This window comes from Bufo gargarizans, chromosome 4 (assembly GCF_014858855.1).
Source record: "Bufo gargarizans isolate SCDJY-AF-19 chromosome 4, ASM1485885v1, whole genome shotgun sequence".
Lineage (NCBI taxonomy): Eukaryota > Metazoa > Chordata > Amphibia > Anura > Bufonidae > Bufo > Bufo gargarizans.
The window spans coordinates 137,454,953-137,479,182 of record NC_058083.1 but is presented as its reverse complement, the minus strand read 5'-3'; the positions used below and the strand labels follow the sequence as shown (position 1 = coordinate 137,479,182).

The window sequence follows — 24,230 nt, the reverse complement described above, 5'->3', positions numbered from 1 at the left end:
ATTTCAAGTAAATCTGAAAACACGTTTTATTATCACCACAAAACGTATGACAATAAAACTCTTTTCCTATAGATTTTCCTAAGTTTATAAATATCTGTTCACATTTGCGCTTTCATTTGTAAATGATTAAATCACTACAACTAGAGATGAGGGAATTTCCGTTTATGAAATTAGTTTGCGATTCGTTTTACTGGTAAAAGGTGAATTGCATTATGGATTCCATTACCACGGACCATAACGCAATTCTATGACGGAATACATAACGGAATGCCTTTAGAGGCATTCCGTCATTCATTCCATCATAATAGAGGTCTATGGGCTGCAATACGGATCCGTCCCGTTTCCGTTATGCAGGAGAGGACTCCCCTGCATAACGGAAACTGAACAACTCCATTTTGCAGCCCATAGACTTCTATTAAGACGGAATGAATAACGGAATGCCTCTAAAGGCATTCCGTTATGTATTCCGTCATAGAATTGCGTTATGGTCCGTGGTAACGGAATCCATAACGCAATTCACCTTTTACCAGCAAACAAAGCGTGAACGAATTTCAAAATATGAAATTCGCTCATCTCTTACTACAACCTACAGCAATGGTGCCAAATAGACCACAATGACTAAACGGCTCTATTGGGTTCTGCCAAGATGGCCAGCTCTACTTACAGTATCCTGTCAAATATGATGGCTACTGCAGATGTGAACAGAACCTTGCATTTATACTTTTTATATACTGTTGACATTCATATAACATGGGTATTTCAAGTAAAAACGGGTTGTCTTACTTTAGCAATTTAGATTTATCTTGTAGAGAAAGTTAATACAATGCACTTACTAATGCATTGTGATTGTCCATGTTGCTTCCTTTGCTGGCTTGATTCATTTTTCCATCACATTATACACTGCTCGTTTCCATGGTTACGACCGCTCTTCAATCTAGCAGTGGTGGTCGTGCTTGCGTACTACATGAAAATGCGCCAGCATACGTGCACTCCCACGGTCCTGACCACCAGAGAAGCCAGTGCTTTTTACTATAGTGTGCAAGCACTGGATTGCAGGGTGGTCATAACCATGGAAACAAGAAATGTATAATGTGATGGGAAAATGAATCAAACCAGTAAAGGAAGCAATATGGACAATCACAATACATTAGTAAGTGCCTTGTATTCACTTTGTCTACATGATTAATGCCACTTGCTGAAGTGAGACAACCCCTTTAAGGTACAATAATAATAATAATAATAATAATTCTCAATACGTATTACATATATATTCTATCTATATTCTAGGGGTTATAGTTAAATGACTTAATATATGTATCAATACAAGTGATTGGGGTTTCACAACATTGAGTATAAACTCTGAAACATTATATACTGTATTATAAATCTGACAATAGTGCGGACAGAATAATGATTACGAATATAAATTGTGCATAGTCTTGGAATAAAAGTGCACTTTAGATATATATAAATTAGACTACAGGCTGAGGCAATTGCATTGTGTTCACTAAGTAGAAATTAAAGATTTTAAGGGAACCTGTCATCAGTTTTGTGCTACCCAAACAATGGACAGCATAAACTCCTGACAGGCCCCCTGGTTACAATCACTGCGGCAAGCTGGGAACACGAAGAAGAGTCACAGGAGGTGCTCCCTGCCAGTGTGCCGGTCGGGAGTACACCCGCTAATCTTTCCCCCATTCCTGGCTCATGTTAACTAGCTATTTGTAACCTGGGAGCGGGCGATGATTCCATGCTCCTTTTAATATTTACGCGCCCCTAGTCAGAACACTGCAGTTTGTTCTAGCGATCCTTGAAGTCTCGGCACCCAAACTCCCACCCTTTTATAGAGACCCCATACTATCACTATAGCATACCCTAATAACCCACCTAACTGAGGTATACTGATTCCTAGTAAACTGGCATGTTACATTTTAGGACAAAATGGCTGGCTCTTTGTCCATGCAACATGTTAAAAGAAATAAAAATAAAAATCCCTTCCTTCATCCATAGCCAAATAAAACCCCTTCCTTCATCCAGAATAATATGTATTATATCTCCAGGAAGATCTGAATTTATAAGCACAATTACATGGTTACATGCCCCCCGGGCTGGCTGAGATGAGGGGGATATGATACTCTGTCAAATGAAAATTCATGTCTCCCAAGTCCAAGATCTCCATCCCGTACATTATCTGTACCCTCAGCCGGTACCGACTGTTGCTCATCTCTGCTCTGCTGTGCAGTAGGGGGAAGGGTAGTAGCCGGTTGGGTGTCCTCGTAGGATGACGTCAGTTCATCATGGCTGACAATGCAGTCCATATCATCATCTTTCAGCTCTTCCTGCTAGAAAAGAAATTCACACACGTCAGAATAAGATGGCATTTTGACTACAAGTATTCAGCTAGCACTATCATAGTCCAATATTATTTACCCCTTTGAGACCAGACCAATTTTCATTTTTTTCCACTCTCATTTTCTTCCTCCCCACCTTACTTTTCTATTTACATTAATGCGCGAGGGTTTGGTTTTTTCAGGACAATTTGTTCTTATTTTTAGATCCCCTAAGGGACTTGAACCTGCAATTGTTCAATCACTTAGCATAGACTGCTCCGTAGTATACTATCGCAGTCTATGGGAATTTTCTTCACTACCTATTAACCCCTGCCTGAAGCAGAGTTTAACAGGCAGTTTGCTATGGCAGACTGGGAGCCTCCAAAAGGCCTCAACCAATCGAAGCCTTTGATTTCCTTGTGGGAGGTCCAATTAGAGGACAGAGGGAGCCCCCTTCTTCTGTCTAAGCTCTCAGATGCTGCATCACTAATGACTGTGGCATGAGGGGTTAAATGACCAGGATTGGAGTTCTCTGATCTCACTCATTTCCGGTCGGAGCCCACTGTATTATACAGCGGTCCACCGCTATGAATGGATTTGGCTCAATTTATGAGCCTGATCCATACATACCCTGTGTGCATGACAGATATATCTGTCATAAAGCAAGGAGGGGTTTATCTGACCCCAAAAATATAATTTAATCAGGCATACATGTTAATATGGAATAACAAGTCTTGCTTTTCATATCTTTATATATAATAGTATCCCCTTCAAGGCGGAAGTCGTGTCTTTAAAGATGGCGCCCACTCGCATGTGCAGCAGGCGCCATGTAAACAACAGACACCTGCGGCACATGTATGTGATCAGCCATAAGGCTGATTGCCTAAATTTTCCCCCCTCAGATGCCGTGGTCAAATGTGACCACGACATCTGAGCAGTCCAGAAGCGGAAGTTGCGTGCTCCTGCTCTGGTAACGGCGTTCCCCCGGCTGAGATCGGAGAAGCTGTTAGAGTACACTAATAGCCCCAATCCTCAAGCAGGCTTCAGAGGCTATTAGAAGAATATACCAATACAGGCCACTAAGTGACAGCACTGTATTGTTATAGTGCCCCAGGGTGACTTAAAAAAAGTTTTAAAAAAAATAATAAGTAAAAAAAGTTTTTTAAAATATTAAAAAAATATAAAAGTTCAAATCACTCCCCTTTCCCTAAAATAAAAATACTTAACCAATAAAAATAAAAAATAAACATCATGGGCATCGCTGCGTGTGAAAATGCCCATACAATTAAAAATATAACAGTATTAATGCCATACGGCAAATGGCATAATGGGAGAAAAAAAACTGCCAATTCGCCATTTTTTGTCACTTCAACTCCCCAATATTTTTTTATAAAAGAAGTGATCAAAAAGTCACAAACACTTCAAAATGGTATCACTGAAAAGTAGAGAGCTCCATACACATAACTACAAAAAAGTTATAGGGGGCAGAATATGGTGATAATGAAGGTGACAGGTCAATTTTACTGCATAGTGAATGGTGCAAAAAACAAACTAACAAAAAACTGTCAGAATTGCGTTTTTTCCCAATTCCACCACATTTAGATTTTTTTCCCTGCTTCCCACTACATTATATGCAACTGTAAATGGCACCATTAGAAAGTACAACTTGTCCCGCAAAAAAATAAGCCCTTAGTGTATATCAGCATATCAAGACTTACTGAGTAGGCCCTGGGGCTGGTCAGCACTCTGGCGATAGGACTGCACCACTGCGGCAATGTGCTTGTGAGAGGAGGACCACTGTGTGTTAATATGGGTTTGAGGTATCTGTTTATTGGTTAAGGATTGGAAACAATAATGAAAACAGACAAATCGGCGCATACATCAACCCCTGGACAGATTTCTAGCAAAGTACGAAAAGCGAACATATTCCATACTTTGCACGTATTCTCTAACAGCAGTAGAACCCATTTTGCTCGGATTCCTGATGTTCTCAAGAACGTTAAGGACTGCAGCCTTCATATGGCAACCACTGACAAGATGCTGCGTGCCTTTCTGATACAGTAGTCATACCCAGTGCATTGCTTCTTGTGTCTTGAAATGCTGAGCATGAAAGATGGGTTGACAAGTCATACATTGATGAACAAGAAATGGAATATATGGTGTCATCTATAACAAGTCTGGTACATAACTGACATTGTGTACTACAACAGTGAGGGCTGACAGACATGACAGCTTAAGAGGCCTGTCACTGAGGTGCTAATGTGCTACAGCTCTGGAGAACTGACATCTTCTTCCTTGCAGTATACAGTCGGCACCGCCAGTGAAGTGTCCGATGTATTCGTGCCATACAGGACGCTCTGCCCACTCACTACCAATTGACAGCTTGATATTCAGGGTCCCCGGCCCACTCACTTTGGTTTGGCAGGTTTCTCCCTGTGTGCAGTAATAGGGAGAAATCTGTCAATCAGTGGCTCAAGGGCAAGGAGAGCTTTACATATCACAAATATATCAGATTGTTCTCTGCAGGGTATAAGATGTAACTTCTCTTGACACGTTTTCATTGAAGTCAGCATAAGGCCCCATTCACTCAACCATATTTCTGCTCCGCGTCTGATCCACATTTTTTGTGGATTAGCATGCGAAGCCATTAATTTCAATGGGTCCGCAAAAAATACGGACAGCACACCGTGTGCTATTTGCATCCATATATCAGTTCCACAGCTCCCTAAAAAAGATGTACGCTTCGGTGGACAAGAATAGGCATTGTTACAATAAGTCCATAAAAAAAACAAAAAAAAACGGATGCAACACAGATGTCACACTGGCGTCGTCTGTATTTTTTGCAGATCCAGCCTGTGAATGCACCCTAAGAGAAATATCACATGCATAAAGCCCTCCAATACAGAATGGCATAAGTTGCAAAATATAGATTTCAATAGCCTAAGGCTACATTAATTCTGTGTATGGCCTATTGTCTTGCTAAAAAGAAAACGTGTTCATTTTTCCAATAAGCCTTTTAATGACAATAAAATATTCAAAGCACATTAGTGTTGTGTTTTCCTTTTTCTTTCTTTGTTTTGTACTGAAGGGATCACTATATTTGAAGCATATACCCTTAATTGATACTAGTAGAACATATAGATATTTATAAAAAGACAGTAGATCATTTAGGAACTATTGACATCAAATAAGTAAGAGTGAATATAAGGTTTATAATTATCCTCATGATAATTTTTATGGATATTTTTATAATAAACGTCTAAGGTAAAAAACAAAAAAACATCACCAGCATCTAAAATAAAAATGTATGTCTTAAAGGGAACCTGTCATGTGGATATTTGATTCTAATCTAATCTAACTAATTATATACAATCATTAACTACTAAAAAGTACCTTAGATGTATTCACTTACTGGTGTGACAGATGGTTACCTCATAGTATACACACAAAGATGCCGCATGCCGCATGCTAATGAGCTGATTGGAGTCCGGCGTGATGTCATTGAGTCCAGCGTATATTTAATTCAGAGCTATAGCCACTCCCCTGCCCACCTGCTGCTGGTTCATATGGAAAATAACTATCATTCAGCAGCAGGTGGGCGGGGAGTCAGGAGCTCATGAATATTCATGACTCATCATTATCAGCTGGAGCTTTTCAATACAAGATGTTGGCAGATTGACTGGGTCAATTAAAGAAAGTGACCCAGCATTTTGCTAAGCGAATCAGTCACTTATTTATGTTGCCCTTAGTTAGGACACCATAAAACTGGTGACAGGTTCCCTTTAAGTATCAAAATAAAGTGAATATAGGGTTGAAAAGATACAAGTCTAAGTATATGCACAGTATGTCACAGGAATGAACAAATAGGACATGCGCACTGAATAGATAAGAAAAACTGATAAAGAATAGTGTTGAGCGAGCATGCTCGGCCAAATATCAGTTCGGCTCGAGCATCGCTATGCTCGGCACATGTATCGAGTACTGCATATGCTCGAGCGCAATGCTCGAGTCTCCTCCCCGCATGTTTTTTGTGCAGGTAAGTACTGCCCTCACTGTAATGCCAGCAGCCATGTTGGCTGGCCGGAACGCGTCATCGGGTGCTATATACAGTAACACGCCACATCTCCTATATACATGTTGTATCGGAGTGCCTCTTGTAATTTATGGCAGCACTTGCACTTTATATACAAGTAAATATACAGGAAAACATGTTTCCTATCAATTTTTCCTCTAAAATCTATTTTTTTTCTTCGGCTTTGTGCGCATTATTGTTAGTCTGTAAAAGTGGCGTACTACTCGGACAACATCGTTCCCAGCAGCGACCTGGGAATCCAAGATGCATCCAGACATCCTCCCCATGCTGTTCCCGAACCATTTCGGTGGTGTTTCCATCAATTTCTGATATTTTCCTATGAACCAGACACCCTCCCCTCTTCAGAGCAGGGGGTACCTGGTTTAATGCTCGGGTTCTTCCATTGACTTCCATTGTGCCTGGGTGCTCGGTCGAGCACCCGAACGTCCCGATGTGTTCAGTCTGAGCCCCCGAGCACTACGATGCTTGATTAACACTAATAGAGACATGATACATGCGCACTGTGTTAGAGAAAGAACACAGCGATCAATTTTGGAACTAAGTTCAAAGACATGCACAGTGAGCAGACAAGACAGACAAGAAAAAACAACAAAGACCTGATACATGCGCTGTAAAACAGAAAGGATCCTGTCTCCCTCTAAGTTCTAACCCAAGCGCAAGGTAGGAAAGCTGATAGGCTAAAATACAAATGCTGGCGCTTCTAATAAGAACAGAGACATAGCAATCTGTCACTGTTAGGGTCTGCATCGCCGTCAATAGAGACACGATATGGACAACATAGAAGGAGGAGGGCTCTCTTCCTCCTTAAAGACATGAGAAATTCAGCGCTCGTGTTAGATGCTTCTAAGCTCTGAAGACGCCACATAGCTGGTAAAACATGTCGGGGGAGATAATATTTTGTCTTTTAAAATAAAAAGCACATGAGTGATTCACAAGGGGAACCTACTGCAGACGCTCTCAAGATAGGATTGATAGTAGATATACAAGACTGACCAAAGTAAATAGATAGAGATAGTGGGCCAGATTTATCATGACTCTGACAGCTCACTCCACTTTCACATATGGCTAAAGTCAGTTTTAGCCAAGTCAGATTTATGAACGGCCCTTTAAGACTGTAATAATGTCACGGCCATGGATATGACCGGGACTCTCTAACCGCATGCGGTTGCCTGCGGTTTCGTGTGGGTTTAAACCACAGATGAGGGCCGCTGGCGTGTGGCCTAACTTGTGGTTGCCGCGGGCAACCTGTCGTCTCATGTGTATGTGTCAGCAGCAGCCTGAGCGTGGCTAAGCAGCTTGCTGCAGTTGCATGCGGTTGCACCTAGCAACCTCTGTTAGGTGTCTGTGTGTATGTGTGCACTTGTGTTTATGTATTGTGTGCACTTCCCCTTTTAGTTTGTGTTTTCCCTTCTGTGGTGCTGGAAGGGTTAACTCCCTTCCCAGTGTATGTGTGATGTCACTGGGTGTGTCTGACTGTGGGTGTGGCTTCTTGGCCTATATAGCCTGAGTTTCTGGCATGGCTCAGTAGGTTGCTTCAGCCCTGTTAGCTGGAGCAGCCTCCTGTGTATTTGACCTGCCTGTGAGAGCCACCCCTGTGGTCATAAAAATTATTGTTCTTGTTGATGTCTTTATGTTGGTGAGGTTGTATGTTCTTCTGTTGGGAGCTTGCTATGTTTTGGTGCAGCTAATGGTTCTGGATTCCTGTCTCTTGAGGGATCCAGTCAGCAAGGCTGTGGCAGGTTGGTAGAACTACCTAGTTCGCCTGCCATTTCCATTAGTCTGTTAGTGTTCCCCTTTTCCCAACAGCTTGGCCATTGAGACTCCTGCTCCTCCGTGCCAAGGAGGAGTAGGTCGTCTACCCAGCTCCTAGCGCAGGGATCTGCGGAGGGTAAGATAGGGCTCCGAGGTTCCTGCGCATGGGTCCTCCTACCTTAAAGGTCGGCCCATGCAGGTAGGAGTTAGGGTCAGGTTAGGGATGCTTTGAGGAGGTGACCTGCTCCCTATCCTGTTCTCATGGCCGAGTAGCCACTATACCACCTGGCATCTCACGGCTGAGGGTTTCCCCCATCCTCAGCCGTGACAAATAAATGTGGTTTGACGGTAGCAGTTTATCAGTCAGTAAGCAGCTTTACAAAAGTGGAACATCTTTACGAAAAAGTCGCATGTTCTATTAAAAAGTCTCATAAGATAAGCATGGTCCTCACTGGAGTGAAATAGCGCAATTTTTTGCGACTTTTTAAATAGTCTCAATAGTAAATCTGTCTAGAGATTAATTTACATAAGAAAACACGCCCACTTTTAGAAAACTGGCGAGAATAGTGCAGAGCAGAAAAAAGTCGCAAATTATGGCGCAGTTTTAGTGATTGCGCAAAAATTTGCGACTTTTTCACTCAATTATTCTGACTTGAGCTAATGATAAATGTGGTGTGTTTTGGAAAAAGTGATATTTGTAGCAGAGCAACACTCTGTTATAGATACATAGGAGAACTATTAACTCAGGATCTAGGAAGTGTTTATTTGTAACTGATACTAATGTTGCAAATAAAAAACACAAACTGCAAAGCGATCTGATTAAGGCCTCGTTCACATCACCGTTTTTCCTTTCCGTTCTCCGGCTCCGTTGAGGAGCAGGAGAAAGAAAGGACGGATTCTTCAGATAACTAACTGAGCGTAACGGAGCTGAAAGACCCCATAGACTATAATGGGGTCCGTTCTGTGTCCGCTCAGAACATGACTTTTGAGCGGAGACAAAAGTTCTGCATGCATGATAGTTCGAGCAGTCACCTTATTGTTTGCCAGCAGCAGATCGTGCCATCTAAACAGCACTCTGTTGTCGGCAAACTGTGATTCTGTATGATGGCATTAGCAATTGCTTCTCCCCATACTGAGATGTGCAGACGATTGTCAGGAAGGAACGCTTCCTCTCCGTCAATCATCAGCTCCATCAGGCCATGTAAGGGGCCTGATGGACTGATTAGACTTAAAAGGGGTTGGTTACCTTTTTGGGGGGTTTTGGTAAACCCCCTCCATGGCCAGACCTAAGAAAGGGAAGTATACTTACCTGCTCCCGATGCAGGATCCCATATCGTTTGCTCCCCAGCCTCAGCTGACCCACTCAGGCCCCCCACTGTAAACATCCACTTTGATGCAGCTGCAGAAAAAGAGCTAAGATTCAGCAGCGAGGAGCAGATAAGTATGTTTCCCTTTTGCAGCTCTAACACCCCCCACCCCCACCACACACACAAAGATGGCCAATCTCTTTAAAGACACACCAAATCTTTCCAGAATTGTGTTACATTTGATAAAAATGGCCCATATTATAGCAAAGGAACTCTGAAAAACTGACTTTAAAATTCCCCTGATGATAAATTACTCCCAAAGTCTTTTCATTATCTAAGAGAGAGAAACTAATGGAATTGTTCTAATTGTGCTGCAGCTGTCAACTGCATATTTTACGTGCTGTACATAAGTGGTTAAATGGGTCAACCAAAAATTACATTTCCACCCAACGGCTACAATAATGCTTTATACTATGGCTCAGTAGTAAAAAAGAGAAAAAGTATGTATGTAAATTGTATCAAGTAATCATATTCTTTAAAGGCAATGGGAACACTTTTTATCATTGCAATTTACTCATTTTGGGCTAAAAAACGTTTTTTTCAATTGATCTTGCATTGATGATGGTAGAGTCTGACTGCTGCGCAAAGCCTTCTCCAGCACATCCCAAAGATTCTCAATGGGGTTAAAGTCTGGACTCTGTGGTGGCCAATCCATGTGTGACAATGATGTTTCCCTGAACCACTCTTTCGCTATTTGAGCCCAATTAATCCTGGCATTGTCGTTTTGCCCGTGACATCAGGAAGGAAAAAATCATTAATGGAATAACCCGGTCATTCAGTATGTTCAGGCAGTCAGCTGACCTCATTCTTGGAGCACATACTGTTGCTGAACCTAGACAGCAATCCCAGATCATAGCACTGCCCCCACAGGCTTGTACAGTAGGCACTAGGCATGATGGGTGCATCACTTTATCTGCCTCTCTTCTTACCCTGATGCGCGCATCACTCTGGAACAGGGTAAATCTGGACTCATCAGACCACATGACCTTCTTCCATTGCTCCACAGTCCAATCTTTATGCTCCCTAGCAAATCTAAGCCTTTTTTCTGGTTTTCTTACAGCTACACAGCTGATCAGTCCCAATCCCTTGAGTTACATTCGCATTGTGCGTGTGGAAATGCTCTTACTTTCACTATTAAACATAGCCCTGAGTTCTACTATTGTTTTTCTTCAATTTGATTTCACCAAACGTTCAAGTGATCGCCGATCATGATCATTCAGGATTTTTTCCCGCCACATTTCTTCCTCGCATACGATGGGTCCCCACTATCCTTCCAGTTTTTAATAATGCGTTGGACAGTTCTTAACCCAATTTTAGTAGTTTCTGCAATCTCCTTAGATGTTTTCTCTGCTTGATGCATGCCAATGATTTGACCCTTCTCAAACAGACTAACATCTTTTACACGACCATGAGATGTGTCTTTCGACATGGTTGTTTAAGAGATGAGAAGCAACTCATTGCACCAGTTGGGGTTAAATAACTTATTGCCAGCTGAAAGATAATCGCCCATGCAGTAATTATCCAATAGGAGGCTCATTATTTGCTCAGTTAAATCCAGGTTTGGGACAGGCAGTGTATGTTAATAATACAATAGATATGAGCTATAGCGAAAGCTAATATAGCAACTCTAGAACACAAAGAAGCATAATGTGAATGAAGTACAGTAATATGCAAGCCATGACACTATAAGTCACGGTCCGGTCCAGGTTTTAACTTAGTCACTGGCTCTTTATAAGGAGCGGTGTGTCCCTCTCTTTTCAACAAATTTTTATTGCCACTGAGGAAGAAACCCTTGTGGTTTTGAAACGCGTCTGGCGATCTTATCTAATCAACAGCTGCATCCCTTTGAAGATACCCTGCTACATTGCAGACCGCTATATTACAGATTGCTACAAAAGTATATGAAAAGTTACACCTTGGTGTCCGGAAATCTACACTACGCATGTGTGAAGTGCCGTTACCAGCGAGAGACGACTCGTGAGGCCGCCAGCGTACGAGCCATACGCAACACGGATTCATGCAGGTACCACTCCACAGACGAAGCCATAGACAACCGGTAAGAAAGGCATTTGCACTCAATGCTGTGTGAGTAATAGGAATCAAGCATACGGCAGCATATGCAAGGCGGGTGAACCAGCATACATGTGAGTGAACTCATACACAAGTATTGCGTGTATATCAATCTATCACAATCAACCATATACTGCACTCATCTCCCGGGGAGGTGTATACATATCTTACCTCAGTCAACCATCTCTTATGTGCAGCTATACTGGACATTATGTCAAGGTGTGCAGGACATTCTTGATACTTTCTCTCCATCTGCTAACAAAAGCGCTATAGTCTGGACATACAGAACAAGAGCGCAGGACACTGCAATTAAACTCACTAGCAGGGTAGTAAGTGCACCATAACGCTATATATGTGCACTCAAAAACACAGGATTTATCCGTTTTTGAAAGTTTTTTTTCACAAATCAATCTGAATGAAACATTTGATATTGTTTCTTCAGTTCATAAAGGATCGCAGCTGAAGTATAAAATTGTGGGCTGCGTGAGCTCCGCAACCCACTACATAGGAGGGACCGTGACCATTTTTAATATTCTATATTGTCACTTATATATGTTTCTATTTTTAATGAATCTTTTATTACAATTACATTGACTATTTTATCATAGTTGCTCTTTTAGAGATAATAATAAATAAGTAACTTTGACGTCTTGTGCGCCCGACCATCAGTATATTTATTAGGTTTTAATAGCTATGGGATGGTAGCCGGTCGTGCTCTATTCTGGTGAGCTTCCCAATATTTAGCTTTTTGTTTAATATTTATGGAGCCTTTATCATCAGGAGTAGTGTGAATAAGAACGTTTACTGTGTCAGGTACTGCTCCTGTAGGTGTACTGGAGAGAAATGCTCTTTACTCTCTGCACTGAGCTGCTTCCCAGCCCCCACCATGCTCTGAGTGACAGCAGTACTGGTCGTGGTCTCCTCAGAGCAAGGGGAGTTCTGCGAAACAGCTCAATGCAGAAAGTGGAGTGCACTTCACAGTGAAGATCCACCACCTGAGCACTTGCAGGAGCAAAACCTGGCAGAATAAAAAATGTTAATTTTCTAATTTCCTCTGCCTCTACAAGCAGTTTTGTATGGTCTATCAGTTTGGATGGAGACCAGCCATTTTCGGGTTTCTCCAGAAGTGTTCGATTGGGTTCAAGTGAGGGCTTTTGCTGGGCCATTCAAGAACATTTACAGAGTTGTCCCTAAGTCACTCCTGTGTTATCTCGGCTGTGTGCATAGGGTCATTGTCTCATTGGAAGGTAAACCACCAGCCCAGTCTGAGGTCCAGAGGACTCTGTATCAGGGTTTTATTAACAAATACGGTATGTCTTGTTCTTTGCTCCACTGAGCTTTCCCTCAACTCTGAGCAGTCTCCCTGTCCCAGTCGCTGAAAACCCCCCCCCCCACAGCATAATGCTGCCAACACTATGCTGCACTGTAGGGATGGTATTGGGCATGTGATGTGCAATGCCTGCTTTCCTCCAGACATCACATTTAGAATTGAGGCTAAAAAGTTCAATCTAGGTTTCATCAGACTAGAGAATCTTTTAGGAAAACTTTATTTTATTTTTTAGCACAAGATTGCAACATAAATTTGGAAAAAGTGAAAGGGTATGAAGACTCTCCAAATGCATTGTATATTTAGTTATGTATGTATAAAATTGTTGTTACATAACATGTTCCCAAGGTATCAGAAAAGCTTTCTATCCATAGGATTCTAGTTACAGGGATAACAGCCCCTGCTATGAAGAGCAGCTCTGCACTTACTAATGCCCTTACTTCAGTGCAAAAATTCTATAGTATATATCTATTTAATACTTCCTCATGGAATTAAAACCACAAGCAAAAATTCTTGCAGTATGTCAGGACAGAGAATAGAAAACATATGGAATATTACCAGCTCTTCCAGTTTGAGAGGGATGAGAACACGAGAACAAAAAGCAACTAAAGGGGATTTTTAACAGTTCTGAATATTTCCTTGTTCCAATTTGTTATCGTTCCATTTTGTTCTTTGTTCCAATTATTGCCTTGTTATTTTGCATTTTTTTGTAACAATGAACAGGAGGATTGCAAAATACCTGAGGCCTCATCTGTATGGCCACACTCATGAATGTTCCTTTAGGGCAAAGGTAGACACATCTTGTGAGCTATAGCTGAACTACATTATTCCTATATAATAGCTTTCAGTCCAATTTTATAACCCACAACAGATTATGTTCTGAGCTTTATATATTACTATGCACCATTATTTTTGTCCTCTGCTGATAACACATCAACCATACCTAATTTATTTGAAGGCCAGCACACACTCTGTGTCATAAACTACAATCTATGATCAAAAATATACTTGCACTGCTAGCTTGTAATATTTTTTTACAAAGGTGCTAGTAATCATGTAATACAGGGAAAAGTTATGATACTGACGTTGGCAACCAAGCTTGTCTTCACTTTGTCTCTTCCAGAAAGTTTACAATGTAAGCACTTCTCTTGGACATCTATGTTCTTATTTTTACTAGTTTTAATACTGACTCAAGAGTATGTTTTTGAAATTCAAAATGATAGGAACCACATGGAGACAGAAGACTGGCATTCTAGTTGCTGTTCTGACATGATTTATACAAATACTACGAAGTACTGTCCTGCTCTTTAATGGTGTACTCCTCCAGAAATTGTTTCAACAAATACATACAAGTGCTGAAAAAGTATAAAAGTAACACAAGAGCATTCGATATGTACCTATCAGACTAAACCAGAAATATCACTAAGCTTCCTGAAGCTTTGCTTCACAAACAGTGGATTTGAATTCTGGATATGTTTAGTCTTATACATAAGGTAAATTAGTTGCAAGACACTTGACCGGAATCCATTTCTGACCTATATATTTTCTGATTACCAGCTCATTAAGGCTCAACTTTAATAATTAAATATACTCAAAAAGAGAACAAATGATGTCTATATCCACAAGATTCTGCGACATCCTGTCAAATTATTCTGGTGCATAAATTACTGATGCAGTTAAATATTTCTCCCTAGCTCTATAAACCTCTGGTCCCCAGTCATTACAGGTCAGAGATGTCTTCATTTTGTGTTTCTTATTGTTCCAAGTGAGTTCACATTTAACCCTTTTTTTGTTTTTGCGTTTTCGTTTTGCACTTCCTGACTTCCCAGAGCCATAACTTTTTTATTTGTATGTTCACATAGCCATATGAGGGCTTGTTTTTGTAGGAAAAGTTGCACTTTCCAACGCCACCATTTGATATTGCATATGATGTAGTGGCAAGCGGGAAAAAAAATCTAAATGGGGTGAAATTGCAAAAAAAATTAAAAATTCCACCACAGTTTTACGGGTTTTTTTATTTACGAAGTTCGATGTGCGATAAAACTGACCAGTTACTTTCATTCTACAGGTCAGTATGAATCCGGCAATATCTTATATGTTTATTTTTTCTTGTTTTATTTTGTCGTCGCCATATTTTGACCCCTATAATTTTTTTGTGGTTATGTGTACGGAGCTGTGTGGGGGCTCATTTTTTGCGTGGCGATCTGAACTTTTCCTTGATAACATTCTGGGGTGTATATGACTGTATATCACTTTTTATTAAAAAAAATTGTAGAAAATGTAGCGACCAAAAACGGCAAATTGGTAATTTTGATGCTTTTTTCCGTTTTGCTGCTTGCCGTATGGGGAATATATTTTATATTTTTATACTATTGGAGTTTTCGCACACGGCGACACCCATTATGTGTAATTTTTGTGCACTAGCATTGGAGTCTATGAGAAAATTGCTAGTTTCCTACGGAGCCCTATGACAGGAAAGGGCTCCATAGGAAATACTATGCAGCAGCCTAAAGTTATTCACAAAGACAGGGGCTGCTGCACACAAGCTCCGGCTCCTCCGATTGCCGCACGGGGAAGCCGGAGAATCAAGGGTAGCGCGCGCTTCCGGTGTTTCACATGCTCAGATGCCATGGTCAGGATTGACCACAGCATCTGAGCGGTTAAATGTCCGCAATCTGCATTACTGCCAGTTGAGGACATTAGCCGCTGGTGTCTGCTATAAGAAACATCAGGCCACCCGCGGCTATAGCACCCGCTCCGCTCAGGAGCGGGCGCCATCTTTAAAGACCCGGCCAGCGCCGTACTAATACGGTGCTGGTCGGGAAAGGGTTAAAATGAGTGTTTCCTGTGGATTAACCATAACCTGGTTATGATGAAATAAGATAGCAATATACTACCTGTAGTTTGCAGCTGAAATAAATCAGTGGAAGGTGACCTAAAAAACCTTAAATTACCTGCTTGAACCTCAGCCCCTTTAGGCAGACACGTTTTGCTTGGCCATCTTGGTTTTATTTAATTATTTACTACAAAAAGTGGTTAATGTAATATAAAACCTCTTGCTGCTCAGTAAATAAATTGCCATTAGAATGGACATATCTACTGTATGGACATGTACTGTACACATGTGTTACCATTCTGTGAACTTTGGTAAGGAATCCAATTTCTCACTATACAAAAACAAAACAAGCTGCAATTGATATCAGAAATTCCCTAAAACTGTCTTCTATCAAAGATTCTACTCAACTATTTTATTATATCCATTGCTTAAAAAATGCTAGTTGGCAGCCAATGTGACCACCATATCAGCTTCCACAGTGGTTTCCAGAATAACGTAGGATAGATCATCAATATCAGGTTGGTGAGGTTCCAACTACCAGCACCAATGCAATCAGCTGATTGCAGAGACTGCAGTGCACTGTAACCAGGCACAGATCGGTATACAGTGTAGTGGTAATAACTGGTTGGATTCACTGGTATTACTGTAAACTAAACTGAAACAACCAGGAATGGCCAGAAGACAGTGTATGGAGATGTGCCTGGTTTTGATGTGCTGCAACTTCTGCAAACAGCTGGTTGGTGGGGGTACCCTGAGTCAGACCTCTGCCAATCCAACATCAATGGCCTATCCTACAGATAGGTAATGAGTATTAAAGTCCTGGAAAAATATTTCCTTACTCTTCAAGTAATATTGTTACACTCCAAATCTTTTAGTGAGTTCACCATTACAACTTCCTCTGGCAGAGCTTTATAGTCTCACTGCTCTTACAGTAAAGAACCCCCGTCTATGTTGGTGTAGAAACCTTCTTTTGTCTAGATGCAATGGATGCCTTCTTGTTATACTTAGTCTTATAAACTATTGGGGGAAGCCTAAATATTTTTCCTATGTGCTCCTTTACAAATAAAAAACCACAGCGATCATCTTGGTTCTGGCTTTACACCCCTGGAAGTGTAACAGCTGACCTTGACAGAAAATGTGTCCATTAACTATACATTTCCCTGCAGTGACTGCTACAGAGTAGGCCATTTAAATGAATGATTGTCTATATAAGACATGCATGGAAGAGCGAAAGCTACAGTTTGTTGGTGGCTTTCTGCCCCAGCTCATTATGACATTGATTTGCCCTAACATCAGATGTTTAACCCATGGAGATTATTTGTTAGTGGCAGGAGAACCTGTCCCTCATTTCCCCTACTGCGGCTGCAACAGAGAATATGTTGTATTACTTGCCAGTTATTGGCAGTAGTAAAACCATTAGTCTCACCACCAGATGACTGTCCAAATTCTATTGCCAGCTACAATTAACATCTTTATTCTGTTCTGGCCAAAATTTAAAATTAGCAATTGATTGTCTGGAACACCCTCCTTTACTTACTCGCAGACTACCCACTGACTATATACGCCCAATCATTCAATCATGTGATCACCGGAGGCCAAGTGTCTGCACGAGCTGCTGGGTCTTGGCAGACCCTGAGCAGCTCTGATGTGAGGCTGTACAACTTCTCTTGGGCCTGTATCCCCCTATTCTTGTGGGTTGGTTATCAGCCCAAGTTACAGGAGAAATCCGCAATGAAAAAAACAATGTTAAATGCCCCACAATAAGGTTTTGTATGACACACTCCACACCACAGCTTCTAACCGCACTCCCAGCGAACATAACCCATACATCCCCTTTATATTAAAATGATGTTTATTGAAAGGGGGGCATAGTTTTAAAAGTATTTTAGTTGCTAGTAAAAGAAATGAAGAAACGTGGAAAAGCATTACATTTTTTTAATTACATTTTCCTTGGTATGAAAACCATATAAACATAAAAATTCTAAAATAAAAATGACATAAAAATAAAGTTCCAGATATAAAAAAAATAATAAATGAATGGAAAAAAATGTATGGCCCTCGCTTGAACTGGTTTCTTGCTATACACCTTGTAAAAAAGAATCATAATTACATTACCTGGAAAATCCCATCTCTCAGTAAAGCCTAGCTTTTATGTACCATAATGTAGGGAGCCTTATTTCTCACTCAGATTTTGTTTGATGTGTTACAAGCAGACAAACAATGTTTTGGGGGAAGGGGGGGGGGGGTGGAATATTAACCACCACTAATGTAGTGGACTTAACCCCATGACAGTAAACACATCTGTGTCAAAAAGTAATGACAGATTGGTATCTGTACACAATCAAGATGTGGCAAGATGGTTCTCAGAGCTGAGCACTGCCTGTCCAAACACAGGCGAGTTATCCATTAAGGTTTCGAGGTCACAAAAATGTAATTCCCTGGTTTAAGTTTGTTCACTCTATATGAGCAATTATAAATCCTGCTGAAAAACCAACATCTAAATGAACACAGAACTACCTTTGTTAGGCCAGTTTCACATGAGCGTTTTCAGTCTGGGAAACACCCCGTGTGGGAGCAGTATCTCCTCGACTGAACACTGCTCTTCTAAAGTGAACTTGCAGCATCAGTCTCACCATGAGTCTACGGCATTATGTGACTACAGTTTAGTAGACTTGCAGTGAATTGAAACTGATGCTATGAGTTCACTTCAAAGGAGGAGAGCTCAGTCTGGGACATAGTGCTCCCACATTGAGCTCAATTCCGAGACTGAATACGCTTGCTTGAAACTGGCTTTATAAAGGTCAATTTGGCAAGTGCATTCTCTAAAACAGGCATCCTCAAACTGCGGCCCTCCAGCTGTTGCAAAACTACAACTCCCAGCATGCCCGAACAGCCTACAGCAGGGCATTAGGGGAGTTGTAGTTTTACAACAGCTGGAGGGCTGCAGTTTGAGGATGCCTGCTCTAAAAGGTAAAGTACCAGAGGAACCATTGAAGCAAGACATCTGTTGAGACTGCCGGGAGCCCTGTTTGGTTGGTATACCCTTGTTAATTATGTGTAGTTATGCCTCTTGTTTAGTTATATGGTTTTATACTGTTATCCTGTAGTGGAGAATTAGGTATATTCTGTGTCATCTATGCTGTATTGTCACCATTTAATGTGAGACACTGCTTACATTTCTATGTAGTGGGTTTTTCCACCTATCTGCACTCCAGTGTCTGCTTTTATTCTTATTTTTATTGTATGTTTTAACTTGAAATTCGTTCGGTAATAAAAGTGAAATTGGATTCCATTATTATTTTGGTCATTGTGTTGGCATCCTTGTTCGGTGTTATGTACATTATACCATATACTTATATACTATATCCACAAAAGTATTGGGACACATCTCTTAAAGGGGTTTTCCAGGATTTACATATTGATGACCTATCCTCCTAGCAGATTATCAAGGACAGAGCTCTACAATTGTATAGCGGCTGCGCTTGGTACTGCAGCTCAGCGCTATTCACTTGAATAGGGCTGAGCTGTGCCCAGGGCATGTGACCGATGAGCGTCACATCACATGGCCTAGGAGGAGGGCTAAGTGATCACAGAGCACCGCGGATCTCATATTGATGACCTATCCCGAGGACTATATATGTACATCCTTTACTATCTAAATCCAATAAATCCATGCTATATTAACAGTGTTTTCACTGAACTTGGCTCCTCTTTAAGCCGGTCAAGATGCTTATCTGTGGAAAGAAGATTTCTCATTTCAGAATTTTTTTCCTCTGGTTGTCAGCAAGCCTGGCAGTGGCTAATAAGGGGAATCAAAGAGCTGGTTTGAGGTATCAGTCTTGTTAATGAACTCATACTGACAGACATCTGGAAACTTTTTTCATTACCAGAAGTCAGTGTACTTTTAAAGTCCCACAGGTTATGAGTGAACTTTGGATATTAATTAGAAAATGAGAAGAGACCTAAATGATATCTTTCACATCATATCTCACAAATAAATGTTCCATGGGAGATGCTGAATACATAATCTATCAACTGGCTGCTGAGTAAAGCAATTACTACAATAATGGGGTTTCAGTTTTGGTATAAGTAAAGTGTAATGATTGTATAATGAAGAGTTATGCTATTTTCTAATACACTTTGGGGCCAATTTATTGGAGTGGAGTGTCTCAATCAGATGTAGTGCTGGTCCTGCTGGAGTAAAGATGCGCACAACTTTTAAAGGGGTTATCCAGTCCCCGTCCTCGCCTGCCATTGGCTGCTCCCCCTGACACCGGATGTTTTAATCCGTGTACAGGGAGAAGCAGCAGAGGCGGTGCGGGGACCAGGAGCGGCGCGGGGAGCGGGGTAAGTATATTACCACTGAGGGGCCCGGCACATGGGGGGGGGAGCTGTTGCAGACACTGGATAACCCCTTTATTAATTATGTGTGGTGTCTATACCCCAGAAGCTGAAATCTATGCCAGATAGGAGATATTGTAGTTTTCAGGTGTAATTAACACCAGTTTTTTTGGCATATATAATGGTTCAGGTGTAATTCACAGTTTTTTGGGCATTTATAACAGTAAATTTCCGCTTTCCTGTCTCATTAAAGTCCCAGACACTTTTCTGAAAGGTGACAAGCACAGTGTAAATGAGCAAAAAGTCACTTTTTTTTTTTACAAAAGAGACACAAATACGTCTGTATTTTTGACAGACGTTTAAAAAAAAAGGCCGAAACTAAAACAAAAGGGATCATTTACAAATATTCTATGTCAGATTTTGAGTGCAATAAAAGTGGCAAATTTTGTCGCTAGTGAAAATGCCACAAAACTTTTTAGCTATTTCCAACACCCTCTGCACTTTTACAAAAAGGGGGCACGGTGTGGGTGGGAGTAAGCGGGATTTCCAGGTCCATGACTCCTTTACAAAAATGTGCACCAGAAAACTGGTGCACATACATCTGAAATCTACTCCAGCACCTGGTTCACTGACTCACAGCACGCATACTCGGTTGGCTTATGCCACAGGCATAGCTTTCTTTTGTCCCTAATTCTATTTTCTCTGTTTTTCTCTACCCATTAGATTCCCTGATGAGTCCAATTAGTTGGATAGAAATATGGCAGGTCAGTCAGCACAGTAGGGCAAAGTTCATTCCTAGGGAAAGATTGTGGACGGGGTGACCCTTATCAGGGCAGGTGCTCTGAGCTTAGGCTGTAAGGGTACTTTCACACTAGCGTTTTTGTTTTCCGGTATTGAGTTCCGTCCTAGGGGCTCAATACCGGAAAAAAACTGATCAGTTGTATCCTAATGCATTCTGAATGTAAAGCATTCCGTTCAGTATGCATCAGGATGAATCAGTTCTGTCTTTCTTAAGTTTTTTGGACTGGAGAAAATACCGCAGCATGCTGCAGTTTTCTGTTCGGCAAAAAATCCTGAACACTTGCTGGAATGCATTAATGGCGGATCCGGCAAAATGGATCCATCCTTTCTGTCCACGCATGCGCAGACCATTAAATTTGTGGGGAAAAAAATTCACTCCATGTATCTTACTGTACTTTGTCATTGATCTTTGCTTGGACTTTTAGCATGTCAGGTAGTCTCATCTTACTTAACTTTTTCATTCCGACCATTACTGCGACCAGTGTAGTAGTGACTTAATTAGAGCATCATACATTACACTAGGCCAGGGATGCTCAACCTGCGGATCTCCAGCTGTTGTAAAACTACAACTCCCACCATGCCCTACTGTAGGCTGATAGCTGTAGGCTGTCCGGGCATGTGGGAATTGTAGTTTTGCAACAGCTGGAGGGCTGCAGGTTGGGCATGCCTGCACTAAGCAATAAAGTGCCCTTCTGTGGACATCTTTATCTAGGTCTATGAAAAGAAGAATAGAGCTGTCATACTGTTCTCCCTATTGTGCAAAAAAAAATAAAAAATACACCCAGCACTTCAATAAAACATATCTTCTTTACTCAGTTATGATCAAAAACATCTTGTACAATAACAAACAGTAACCAACATGTTTCAGCCCTAAGGCTAGGTCTACACGACGACATTTGTCGTGCGACATTTTGTTGCACTAATGTGGCGCGACAATTTTTATAATGGCAGTCTATGGTGTCGCACTGCAACATGCGACATGCTGCGACTGCGATGCGACAGTCGCAGAAAATCCATTCGAGATGGATTTTTCTGCGACTGTCGCAGTCGCAACATGTTGCAGTGCGACACCATAGACTGCCATTATAAAAATTGCCGCGCGACAACAAATGTCGTCGTGTAGACCTAGCCTTAGCCATGGCATCCCAATTGTGCACCTACTAATTTCATGAGGATTATTGTTCAGATAACATCTTCCCCTCACAGCAGCAGTAAACTGACAATGAATTATCCAGTAGGTGTTTTCTTTTGTGTTCACTGCTACAATATGTATTTTGCATTTAATGTTCAATGTTATAGTACTTGTACTGGGGCTACACGAACTCCCTCCTGCATTTCTACTACCTATTAGCTTACTTTGTGCCAGAATTTTGAGCACACAATGTAGCATCTGATTCTACGGCCTCTTTCTCACATAGCCATATCCCTTTGTCAACCGCGGTAGAAAAAGTGAAACCTCATAAAAATTTCCCTCACCTCCTATTAGCCATTACTTCCTGATTCTCTCCAAAGCCTTAGATGTGCAGAGTAATGTAGTGCCGTATAATTAGCTAACAATAGAGGAAGAATAATAATCAGTTCACATAACAGCTCTTCTACCTTTCTCAAGTCTGGTTTATTGTAACGGATCTCCTGAAACCCCGACCGGGTACCTCCATTGATGGATGCTCCTAGTGCTTCCCGAGGGCTCCAAGAACTCCACTCGACACTGATACCACCACAGGAACAAGGAACAGCTCTTACAAGAGCTAGGAGTTATAGCCAGGGGAGTATACAGCGTATAGCATTCACCAGTGTCGATCAGTTACCCAAACACCAGCCTCAACATGATTAAGGGTAAAACAGGAACTCTTTATTGAACACACAAGCATTGACTTATATACACATTTTCCAACAAGGGTACCACCCCCAGGGACCTGGTTGGAAACTGAGGACATAACATAGTAGTCAATCCTTACAGTTTTACAGTTTAAACACAAAAACTATACATTCAACAAACACAATGGCATTGCCTGTGACGCAATTAACAAACACACTGGCATTGTCTGGGACGCAATTAACAAACACAATGGCATTGCCTGTGACGCACTCAATAACAGAATAGGCATTGTCTTTGACGCAACAAAATACAATTACCAAAACACAATGGGCTCTGCCTGTGATACAAATACCAAATATAATGGGCTAACTTAATCACTCACAGGCAGAAAACACACATTTTTCCCCAAAACACAGAAACCACCTCAAAACCCCCCATATCCCCATAATTTATACATCCATGGATAGCTCTGATCTGGGTGAACAACAAATCCAAAAATCACCCAGATCCGAGCAGGGGTTCCTGAATTCCATGGAAGTCACATTAGGCCGACCGCAAGCATCGCTTTCCTGCCCAAAACAGTTTCACAGATTTAGGCTGTACGGCCGGTCTGTCTTCTCCTTCAAAGTTAGTATATGGGCCATAGTCCTGAGGCAAGAGGCTGGCAAACAGGCCCCTCCAAAACCCAGTGGTGAGGTTATTTTCGCCACATTTATAATTTACCATCTGAATAGCGATCGTCAGACCTAAGCCATCCTATGAAAAGCCTAACATGAGCCTGCAGAACAATACACACGGCTCTCATTAAGATCTAATTATAGCAGATATTGTACCCAGCTGAAAAGGCCATTCTGCTAGACTTTTCACTGACCTGAGTGATAATCACGTCCCGGCACCAGTATGTTTCCCCAACACAAAACCAGGGGAGGAATAAGTGATATGAATAGACACGGCCGCCATGACATACTGAATTAACAAGTTGGAAGACTGAACGCTGCTGCATACAGACTTGTGTAAGCAATACACATCGCCGCTCAATATCTTTCTACACATCTGCACCTTGCTGTCTCCTTCCATTCCTTGTTTCACATGCTGTGTTATCCTCCCTATCACTGCCCTGGAGCTGTGAACTCCAGCAGTTTGTTCCAGCAGAAAAACAGAACGCCGGAGTAGCCGGATACCACTGTGCACTACCGGATCCCCATTCCCTGTAATAAGATCCGGCTGGCATCCGCCCCCTTTCTGGCATCTATGCAGGCTATCAGTCAGAGAAAAAATGCTACGTGAAGTATTATTTGTCCTACCGAAAGCCAGCATATATGCTGGCTACTGTGGAAATCGGCAGTCTGTTCCTCTGCCAGAACAGACTGATGGCGTTCACAGCGCAAATGATAACGCAACCTTAGCTGGAGGGCCGTTATTACAGGGAGTGCAGAATTATTAGGCAAGTTGTATTTTTGAGGATTAATTTTATTATTGAACAACAACCATGTT

At 41.5% G+C, this 24,230-nt stretch overlaps 1 protein-coding gene across 1 annotated transcript in view; it reads right to left on the bottom strand.

The window, feature by feature from the left end:
• Nucleotides 1-1,155: 1,155 nt before the first annotated feature.
• The window catches only part of SLC9A9 (solute carrier family 9 member A9), an 804,798-nt gene continuing 781,723 nt past the window's right edge, over nucleotides 1,156-24,230 (bottom strand). Inside the window, exons 15-16 of the mRNA XM_044291747.1 lie at nucleotides 4,049-4,154; nucleotides 1,156-2,342 (exon numbers count right to left, since the gene is read on the bottom strand). Of these exons, the coding sequence (XP_044147682.1) occupies nucleotides 2,085-2,342; nucleotides 4,049-4,154 (364 nt within the window). The 3' untranslated portion in view covers nucleotides 1,156-2,084. The remainder of the gene's footprint in view (nucleotides 2,343-4,048; nucleotides 4,155-24,230) is intronic.